Source organism: Vitis vinifera, chromosome 13 (assembly GCF_030704535.1).
Source record: "Vitis vinifera cultivar Pinot Noir 40024 chromosome 13, ASM3070453v1".
Taxonomy (NCBI): Eukaryota; Viridiplantae; Streptophyta; class Magnoliopsida; order Vitales; family Vitaceae; genus Vitis; species Vitis vinifera.
The window spans coordinates 25,018,543-25,029,937 of record NC_081817.1 but is presented as its reverse complement, the minus strand read 5'-3'; the positions used below and the strand labels follow the sequence as shown (position 1 = coordinate 25,029,937).

At 32.2% G+C, this 11,395-nt stretch overlaps 1 protein-coding gene across 1 annotated transcript; it reads right to left on the bottom strand.

Moving 5' to 3' along the window:
* Window positions 1–3,146: 3,146 nt before the first annotated feature.
* Window positions 3,147–10,814, bottom strand: LOC100253323 (annexin D4). Its single transcript, XM_059742001.1, has 7 exons — window positions 10,741–10,814; window positions 6,922–6,980; window positions 6,298–6,470; window positions 5,227–5,442; window positions 4,359–4,583; window positions 3,715–3,786; window positions 3,147–3,622 (listed from the first exon to the last, which is right to left on the bottom strand). The coding sequence occupies exons 1-7, from the start codon at window positions 10,812–10,814 to the stop codon at window positions 3,413–3,415; spliced, it is 1,029 nt and encodes a 342-aa protein (XP_059597984.1). The 3' UTR covers window positions 3,147–3,412.
* Window positions 10,815–11,395: the final 581 nt, after the last annotated feature.

Here is an 11,395-nt window from a genome sequence, read left to right as displayed (position 1 = left end):
CCAACCCCTTTTCCTATCAAATAGAGTGAATATAGTATGCTATAAACACAACTTCCAAAGCTCAAGATTAATTCGGACAAGCATTGATGGAAGCATAATAATGTTGGTACCTTCAGACATAAGGGAAGACTTTGCATAATAAGTGGTTATGTACCATCATTTGGCATAAATGCATTAGATACTTGTGGGGATCACTAGTACTGCTAAACATGTTGAACTTCGAGAGAACATACTCATTGTCGTAGCCTCCTCATGGAGAATGTCATGAGTAAATGGTGTTAAGACAATATCTCACAAGAGATGAAGACGATGAGCTCTACATTACTTTCTTGTACCAATAGTGGAGTCTTATTTGGTCCACCCCAGTTGCCTATTAAGGCCTTCCTCTAAGACAACAAGGTCATGCACCTCAGATAATGTTTTGATAACTTAGAATCAACAAATCCCTTTCTTGATCATTTTCTCTGTAATGTTACTGCAAAGGGCATCAGAATTGGACATGTGTCTGCACTTCTTTACTGAACTTTCGAAAATAATGAAGCTTAACATGGACTGAGTTCGGATCAGTACATACTTTCCTTATGTTCCCTTTGAAATATTAAATGGTACAAACTTTTGCATGTTGGTCACAAAACATAGTGCAGGTTGCTGTGTATGCCCATTTGAGTCTCAACATTCTGCACATCTCCCTATCTTCTTTTAATGCTAGAACCACTCCACAAATTCTGTCAAACATCCATCAATTGGGTAACAGAATCATCTTTGTGCATTGTCATTTTTGAGTGTGATCTGCTACCTTCTTTCTGTTACTTGTTTCCAGATTGATTCCACTTAAGGTGATTGAAGGAGACTTGAACGAGCATGACAGAATTGTTGGTGAACTGTGTGCGTGAGACAATGAGGGACTATCTGAATTTGATTGATTTAGGTCTCAAAAATAAGCATGCAAGAATGTATGACATGGTAGTGGCACTTAAATTTTTTTGCTAATTCTTGGTTTTACATTACCAAGTTGTAATTGAAACGATGAGCATTTCATTCTTATTTTACCATCTGGTTTGTATGGGAGAGATTGATGCTCATCACTTAGAGAGAAAGGATTTGGTGAAAATGACAACACTAACTTAAGTTTCTTATTGAGTTTGATATATATAACAATTACTTATTAATTTTGATATATATAGCTATTACAAGAAGGATTAGTTAGTTACTTATAGTCTAAGCTGGCATAACAAACTCTTAACAAACTTCCTAATAGGTAATAAGCTTAATTTAACTGTATCACTAATATACCCCTCACAAGCTAAACGATGGTACTAAGTGAAAGCTTGTTACACAGAAAAAGAAAACGAGAAATAGACAAAGGCTCAGAAAAGACATTAGTTGTTTGCTCTTTATATGGAATATAACAAACATCCACTTCATTATTGAGCACTTTCTCAAGCACGAATGAAATATCAATCTCGATATGCTTAGTTTTGGCATGAAAAATAGGATTTGAAGTAACACAATAACACCAATGTTATCACACCACCACATGAGGGTTTTTCAAGAGAAAGATCCAACTCATGAAATAGAGATTGAATCCAAATCAATTTTGTAGTGGTAGAAGATGAAGCACAATATAGGAACAAATACTTTTTTTTATTAAAGAATTGATTGAGACACTTTGACAACTAGATTGAGAAACACTAGGCTCTTGTAGTAGAGAAAGCAAGGCCTTAAACATAGAAGATGACTTGGACTATGAAGATTGTGATTGTGTGAGATCAAGTTGATAGAGACCATTCCTAAGAGCTCGTTTCACCATAATTTTCTTTGAAGCTTTGTCCTTGCTTAGACAATAGTCATAACAGAATTCAATTAAAACATTATTATATTTTGTAAATTGAGAAATACTGAAAATATTTTTGGTAATATGTGGAACATGTAAGATGTTATTAAGGAGAAGAGGTTTAGAAGAATTTTTGTAAGGTAAAAAGGAATTTCCAAACTGAGAAATAGCAAGTTTAGAACCATTACCAACCATAAGCTTCTCATTGCCCATATAATCTACCTTGATAGTCAGATTGTTCATATCAACAGTGATGTCGTTTGTTGCGCTACTATCGACATACCACTCGTGATATGCAAAGTTAGAGGTGAAAGCAATATTTGCCTAATAACTAGTCAAATCAACACTTAAAAAGCTAATATCAAACCTTTTGTAGCATTTAACAACCACATGACCAATCTTGCCACAAAGTTGACAGATTGGCTTGTTGCCATGACTAGAACCACCATTGTCAAGGCCATGATGACCACAGAAATGAGAGTTACCACCATGATTGGCATTACTCAATACAACAAGAAAAGATCTGCGATAAGCAACATTAGTAGAGGGAGAATTTTGCAAATCAGTTGGCAAAAAGACCAATTGATGTTGAATCATCATTTCATGAGTCTATATGACAAATTGAACCTCTTGAAGAGTGAGAGCATTGTTTCCTGAAGTAAGATTAACAATGATTGACTCATATTCAGGATAAAATCCAATAAGAATATAAAGAATAAGATCTTTATCAATAATGACCTAACCAATAGAGTTAAGATTGTCAGTCAAACCTCACATCTTAAGAATATACTCCTCTACACTAAGAGCTCATTTCTTCAATGTCTATAGCATAATACAAAGTTGCATCACTTTGGCCTTCGATTGAGACCAAAAAAGTTATTCACGTGTGGACCAAAGTTCAATAGTAGTAGCACAATGATTGACATGATTAAGCATTGATTCGCTCATCAATAAAAGAATCTAGCTTAGAAGAAACTGATCATGCCTCATTCAAATTAGGAAATCAAGATTTTAAACCCTAGTTGGTGGAGAACTAGGACTATTACAAGGAACTTTGACAAATTAAGGCAGAATTAGAACAGATCCAAACAGAAAGCCTTCACATCCTTAAGCTCGTATAGATGAAAGCACTTGAGCTTGCCATTAGTAGCACTTAGAGGCAAGAGGCAAATTAGGAGCACCAAAGGAAGTAGAAGAGGTCAAGACATGTTTCTAGAGAAAAATTTTGAGAAAAAAAATGGAAGAATTTAGAAAGAGAAAAAAGAGAAAGGGAGAGAGAGATAGAGAAAAGAATTCTCAAATGCAAACTTGCTTTGATACCAACTTAGAGAGAGAAAGGATTTGGTGAGAATTACGACACTCACTTAAGTCTATTATTGATTATGCTATATATAGCTATTACAAGAGGGTTCAGTTACTTACAGTCTGAGTTGGCATAACAAACTCTTAACAAACTTCCTAACAAATACAAGTGTAATTTAATTATATCACTAATATCATCAAATGTGTTTGTACATCTTTACAAGAACGGAAAATATTGTTAAAATATTGACTAAAGAAATGCAAGTTGTATTCTTATTAGGCCACTCTTCTAATCAAGCTCACCAAGAAATCCTTATAGTTTCCAAGAGCTACATCTTCAATCTTCTGGGTTAAAGGAACTTTATATTGCTTATCAAATTCTTCTATGATTTCCTTCATATCAACATTGCTCCATGTCATTATTACTCGGGTTAGGGCTTCTTTTGTATTCTCGTCTGCATCATCTTTGAATGCATTATTTAAGACCTAAAAGAATTGAAACAATCAATCCAATACATGATTATACAAACAAATATAAGATCATTTCTAAGATGTTGGTTGTGATGAATTAATCTTACCTTACTGAAATATGATTGGGGATTGCATAGGCACTGAAGTGTCTCCTTCAAACTCATTAGAGTGTCAAGATCCTAAGCAGATTAATGAGAATCATACTAAATTGGTAATTTAAGATGATAAGAAAAGTAAATCAAAGAAACCCTTCATGTGATTTTTCATTGTTTTTCCTACTTAATTCATTCACTTTTTATAAAAAGAAAAAAGAAATAAAATATGAAAATATTAAATTGTTTTCCTTTGCTACATTTCATTTTTTTTTTAATTTATAATTCGGTAGGTATGTTATACTCCTTCCCCAAAGATTTAGACTTAGTAACTAGAGCTCTCTTGGTAAAAATCTTGGCTCTTACTCACCATGGTTTTTAAAACAGATGACATAATTAAGAAAAGTCTACTATATAAAAAAACACCTAAAACTTCTCTTCTAACTAATATGGAATATGATATTACATTTTCAATTTTATTATTATATATCTACTAAGGGGTTTACTTATCATTGTTATTCCTTCAAACAACTATGGTACCTTCTTTTTTTTTCTTTATTTAAAATTTATTTTAATTCCAACTGTTGTTGAATTAAAGTTTAAAGAAGAAAAATTAAGGTATATTACACATTTATTATAATATCATTCTCGTTCCTTACCTCATCTATATTTTTGCCATAAATCTTCTTATAGTACTTGACCACTGCCTTGAGATGGAACTTGCTCCTTGTTGTTAGAATCCTCACTATCCCATCATCTTCAATTGGGTTCTTCTTATCAACATTCTTAACCACAATTGCAAGTGTCATGGCCTCTAATCTAGCAATCCCCTCATTAACCCGCAACCCTTCATATCTATACGAACTCACAAGGGCTACTAGGAGCTATCAATGTAGGAAAACAAATTTTCGTTATACCATAATTTACATTAATTATGGAAGTATTTAACTTTTATTAAATACCTTTAAAATCAAAGATGTCAAATAGGGCCTTAATCTATCATAAACAAGTTAGATTTGTGTTCTTTTGCCCTTGTACTAATTCAAATTGGGTCAAACATAAGATGAGGCATGAGAGGGAAGAACTTTGGTGTTAGCCAACTATATTGTCATGCGTTTGAGGCTTAATTTTTAGGTTATCAACAAAAGAGCCATGCATATTATGGCACAATGATTGGGCCACATTGCTTGGGCTAGCTCAATCTTGAAACATATGAGCTGCCCTAGTTTGAGCACAAAGTGGGCTCTTGTCATCATATAAAAATCAATCCCACAAACCATAATAAATGCTTTTAATTTTATAAAAATATTATAATATATTTTTAATCATATAAATAAAACCGTTAAGAGAAGTATTTGAAAATTTTAATATTTTACAAGAAGTAATAAAACTATCATGAAATGGATTCTCAAAAAGATTATAAAGTATAACAATTGTGTGATAAAATTGTTATTTTCATATAAAAACTATGTTCATGCTTTGAATATCATTCATTTGATGTGATAACCTGACTGAAGTGGCAGGAACCTTGCGTTTGATGCCTTCAAGTCGAGAAGCAACATCCTCGATCGATTGGTCGAAGAGGGATTGATAAGCTTTCCTAGCACCAAGCAACTCTTCTGATGATCTTGTGCATGCAATCTCAATGAGCAAGCCATATGCTTGAGGACCCTTAGAAATAGCCTCATGCACCAAACGAGCATCCCTTTCCCAAGGATGCATGATCCATTGCACCACAATATCCTGACCATAAAAAAATTCAAAAGAGTCATAAGATTGCAAAAAATTCAACCATTCATAACTAACATATTATCACATCCTAATATATGTGCCTTGGCAAAATATAATACAATACTCTTAGGAAAATACTAAGATACTAAATTAATGCCTCTAAAACTTTGAATTTCAGTTTCTAGAAATATACAATGAAATTTGGATCATTGAATAAAAGTACAAATATAAAGAAAGAATCATGGTATAAAAACAAATTAAATTAAGGCATAAGGGAACAAAATTAAGGTATAAACAAATGAGACCAAGGTATAATGGGATAAAACCAATATATAGAGTAAGGAGACCTCGAAATGTGATACAAATGAATGAGCTTGGAATAGTACAAAATAATGAGACTTGAATTACATATGCGACACCATTTATTGGTGGTGCCTTTTGAATAGGTTCCACAAAAAGTATATTTGGATATTGTACTAAAATGTGTCATCGTGTCAATTAAAAGCACTTAAAAAATAAGTCAATCCAATTGATCCATGAGTACAAATTGGGCATGAAACAATGATATGAAAGGGTAAGTGTTAGCAAACAATAAGTTTATGAAAAGAAAATTTCATTTTATTTTATTTTTCATTATTTGAAGTAATGGTACTATATCATTATATATATATATATATATACTTTAGAATTTTCTCATATTATATATTGCAATTTTTTGAATACAAAAAAGTATTTATAGGTTATATCTAGTACCAAAATACATTAAACTAGGTTAAAAAGAGAACATTTTTCATCCATTTTCCATGTGATATCCATAATTATGACTTTCAGCTAACATTTCTATTACAAGAAGAAGAACATGAGTACCTTAAACCGCAGAAATTCTTTCGTTAAGCAAGCAATATGGTGATCATCCCACCTCTCAAAAAGACGTTCATCCTCCAAGAAGAATTTAGGAGTTCTCTTTCTAAAGGATTCCAAGTGCTCCGAATGCCACTTTCCTAGGATCGATACCATCGAATCCTCATCAACTCCAAATCCTAAAAAATGCAAATTAAGGTTGCTTCAAATAGATGGACTACATATAATTCTTGGTACGCCTATATAAAATAAAGCAAATAGAAAATAACAAAAGGCTAAAAAAGTTGAATTTCACAATTTAAGACTATTATACCATAATTTAGAGTGTAATAGGCTGTGATTTTAAGAAGTATTTTTAATATTTCTAACATTTGAAAATTTTTATCTTTTGAATATTAAAAATGTTAGAAACACTTCTTAAAATCACTATCAAATACATTCTTAAAGTTCGTTTAGTTGTAATTCTAAAAAATGTTTATAACATTTCTAACATTTGAAAATTTTTATCATTCAAGTACTAAAACAACGAAAAACATTTCTTAAAATAATTTCTAAACACATTCTTAGTGTCCAACTAAAATAAACAAAATTAAATAAAAAAAAATGATAAGAAAAATATAAGGGGCAAACCTGAGAAAGCCTTGGTGAGAGCTTCAAAGTCATTTGGAGGATCTATTTTGGTTGTTTTTCTTTTCCCGAGTCACGCAATAAGATGAAAGGCTTCTCATTCACACATGAATGTGAGATGATGATTTAGTAAGCGATCCATCCAAGGGGATGGATGCAGTAGAATAAAATGTACACAAAAAATGGAATGACTTGTGGGAAGAGGAAAGGCATCTGTCCTCAAAGGACTGCATGTCAATATCATGGAGTCCTTTCACTGATTATGAGATTCCGACTATAGTGTTTGAATTTTGCTTTTAAGACTTGATTTTCTGATCAAGACTTTGACCTAGGTTTGGGTGATTTTAGTTCATGGAATAATGATTTTGAACAATTTGAATATGTTTTGATCTAATAATAATGAATTTATAGTTGGGCTTGGGCTTGGGCTGAGCTCCTATATCTCTTGTGGGCCGGCATGGGAATTGAATACTAGTACTGGTACAGTGTTGGTCAAAGCTGCTTTAGAATTTTGTCGTGAAAAGATTCATGGAAACATAGGCACTCATCACGGTGCTGAATGTTCATGTGCCTCTTCTATGGGGGTCAAATTATGATGAATGTATTGTGTGATCAAGTCCTTATGTATATACATGATCCTACACAAAAAAAAAAAAAAAAAAAAAGTTGATTAGCATTTAGAGCCCGTTTGATAGTGATTCTATGAAACGTTTTTAATATTTCTAACTTTTGAAAATTTTTGTCATTTAAGTATTAAAAATACTAAAAATGTTTTCTAAAATCACTCACAAACGCATTCTTAGACTCCATTCGATAGTGTTTTCGAAAAACACTTTGAACCTAAAAGGTATTTTTGAAAAAAATAATTTTTTTGATAAAATTTAATAAACACTTTTAAAAACCATTTATAGTATTAAAAAAATAATTAACAATGTTTTTTAAAGAAACATTTGATAATTGATTCTCTTAAAAAACTTTTAGAAAAAAAAAAAATTCGGTAAAAAAAAAAAAATTGGGTAAAAACACTATCAAATAAACTCTTGAACCTGTTTGATAGTACTTTTAGGCGAAGTGTTTTTATTGAAAATGTTTTCTCTATAATATTTCTATGAAAAACTATCTTATGAGATTATGGAAAAATGATTTTAATAATGTTTTTGACAATATGTTGCATAAGTATAAAAATATTTTAATATTAATAAATTATCAAAAAGGACATATAATTTAATTACAAAAAGTAAATATTATAATAAATCCAAAACTTTTCATTGTAAAAGAATGTGTAAACATTTATATTGTTAAAAAAACTAAAAATAATAATTTTTATAATTACAAGAAAATTTTGGAAAATATATATTTTTAAATGGATTAATAAATAAACATCAATCATAATATAACAATTTTTTTAACTAAAAAATGAAACAAACTATTTGATTATATATTAAATTAAAAATAATAAATTTTTATTATAAAATGATGGGTGGTAGCTACTTAATATTCAAAAGTTTTCTTAAATTGTATTTGTTTAAAATTAAAAGAGTCAAATATTAATTCTTACCCCGTTGTATTCCTATGTGGAGTGGAGAGTTGGGTTATAAAATATGGTTAAAATTATACCTTTTATGATGCCCACATAATGTCCATTATAAGCATATGCGAGTTTCTTTCCTTTTGTGAGGTAGGAATGCCTAAAAGCATTCATTTCCAATATATATTTGCAATGTACACATTATTCACTTTATAAAACTTGCTCATCTAGAACGGAGAGTACTTTGGAGCAGATTTCAACGATGTCGAACGAGAGTGATAAAAGCCTTTGACTGTAGAGTCTCCACTCGGATGGAGAGGGAATGAGGAAGAGAAAAGTGAAAGGGAAATGGAAATGGAGGGTATCAGAAAACACTTGGGGGTATTTCAGAAATATTTGTAAGCTTTTAAAGTGATTTTTAAATAAATCACTTCCTAAGTGCTTCTCTAAAAATCGCTATTTCAACGATGTCGAACGAGAGTGATAAAAGCTTTTGACTGTAGAGTCTCCACTCGGATGGAGAGGGAATGAGGAAGAGAAAAGTGAAAGGGAAATGGAAATGGAGGGTATCAGAAAACACTTGGGGGTATTTCAGAAATATTTGTAAGCTTTTAAAGTGATTTTTAAATAAATCACTTCCTAAGTGCTTCTCTAAAAATCGCTATTTCAACGATGTCGAACGAGAGTGATAAAAGCCTTTGACTGTAGAGTCTCCACTCGGATGGAGAGGGAATGAGGAAGAGAAAAGTGAAAGGGAAATGGAAATGGAGGGTATCAGAAAACACTTGGAGGTATTTGAGAAATATTTGTAAGCTTTTAAAGTGATTTTAAAAAAAATCACTTCCTAAGTGCTTCTCTAAAAATCGCTTCAAGTATTTTTCTAAATTTTTAAAAGTGTTTTTTTTTAAATATTATCAAATACCTATTTTTTACCTTAAAAATGCTTTTAAATATTTTTAGGACAAGAAACACTTTTAAGAAGCATTACCAAATGGGCTTTTAATTATTTTTTACATAAAAGTTTAAGACATATTTGGATGTATAGTATTGTTAGACACCTTAAGAGCTATGTGAATATATAGGATCTAATATTAAAAGCTTCAAAAAGCATCCATCCCTAAAATTGGAAACCCTTTTTATGATCCCCTCATTTTTTAAGCTCTTAAATTTATAAAAAAAAAAAATGGTAAAGATCCTATATCTTCATTTCTAATATTATCGGAAATGATTATTTGTTTTTTTTATTATTCTAAAATTATAATTTTTAGAAAAAAAAATTATTAGAGTTATGAAAAGATTAAGAAAAAAAAAAAAGTGGGACGATGATCTGAATTAATTTGTAAAAAAATTTCAATCTTCTCACAACTACTTTTATCTTTAAAAAACCTATAATTCTAATGGATATATAGAAAGTTTATCCTTGAAAAATCACAATTCTAATGGATATATAGAAAGTTTGGTAGATGCCAATATAATTTCTCTTTTAACACTTCGAAACAATCCAATAAATTGGTGCTAGCCTACTAAGCCTTGAGGCCAAAAAGAGAGCGGGCTTGAACAGTGAAGGGATACTGCCCAGCCCGTATAATTACATGGTCATACTATTTGGGTCAGCCTAGTCTTGAGATCTATGGGCCATCTTGGTTTTGGCTCACTAAGGTATCTCTTAGGCAAACTCAACATGCTTGATGCACTTCTTTTCTTGGAATAAGCCCAGAGTTGGGATGACCCAATTGATTACTACTCAAAAAGTACTATTTCATAGCTTGTAATTAACTCTTTTAAACACTTTTGAGTAGTAGTTATCACCTTTTAACCCAATTAACATATTAAGGACCCTTGCAATCAATTCTAATCAAATTGTGTTAAGTTTTGGTGTTTTGATAGCTTTTTTTATCACCAAAGCAATCCCAGATTGAGGAGAGTTCTTTGGAATCCTTAAGCAAATCCAGAATACAAGGAGTATGGGATCCTGCACATTCCACCCGGGAAGGAATTCCATCCGGCTGCTAAAAGCTTTCCCATCCGACTGCCGCCACTTTCCACCCGGATGTATCACATCCGGAAATCGGCTGCCGCCGCCATTCCATCCGGCTGCCGCCACTTTCCACCCAGATGTATCACATCCGGAAATCGGCTGCCGCCACTTTCCACCTGGATGTATCACATCCGGAAATCTGCTGCCACCGCCATTCCACTCGGATGTTCACATACGGAATTCTGACGCAGGATAGGAGTGGAGAACGTTTCAACTTCCCCGGTCACACATTTCCGGATCCGCTTATAACGCTTACCCGGAGAGTTTCGCAGCCATTTTGCACAATGCCGCGGGGTTCTCCTGAAGCTTCCCAATATGTGTGACCAACATTTTGAGATATTTTGCGATATTTTTGCTTTAGATATTTGATGTCTAAATCCCCAAACTCTCCTTGTAACCCACCAATTATAGGATTCCTTAGTTATTAAGTTAGGAAAAAGGGTGAATAACCTGGTAGATATTATTATTGTAATTTTCATATAATGATCTCTCGGGAGCCTATCCAGGGGGGGACACAACTTTTGTATAGTTTTAAAAAGAAGAAAAATACAGAGCTTTGCTCTGCTTTTACTTTCTCATTTTGATTGTATTTTCTTACTTGCCAAACAACCTTTGAGGATGTTTTCCCAGAGGATGAGAGGCTAAACCTTTGGTTTCTTGGAGTGAAGAAAGCTAGGTGAAAAGTCCAGATGCAAAAGTGGAAAACTCTCGTGCTTTAAATACAGGTAGTTGGAGTTCATAAATGGCTTTTAAATCTAAAGTTTTTCTTTAAATCCCTTAGAATCACTTTGAATGGCCAATACATGATAAGCTTTTAGATCTCTGTGGATACTTATTGTTAGATCCACTTAAGACCATTAGTTATCATGTATGAGCCATTAGGAAGTGGCTCAGGGTGAAGACCCCTAGTG

Bases quoted from the DNA above. Each gene is read 5' to 3' on its own strand.
- LOC100253323 (XM_059742001.1), bottom strand. From the start codon at position 10,814: ATGTTGGTCACACATATTGGGAAGCTTCAGGAGAACCCCGCGGCATTG. The intron at 5,443-6,297 runs GTACTCATGTTC...TTTTATGGTCAG, and splicing joins AAGAATTTCTGCGGTTTAAG to GATATTGTGGTGCAATGGAT. The intron at 3,787-4,358 runs GTAAGGAACGAG...TAATCTGCTTAG, and splicing joins ATGGCAAAAATATAGATGAG to GATCTTGACACTCTAATGAG.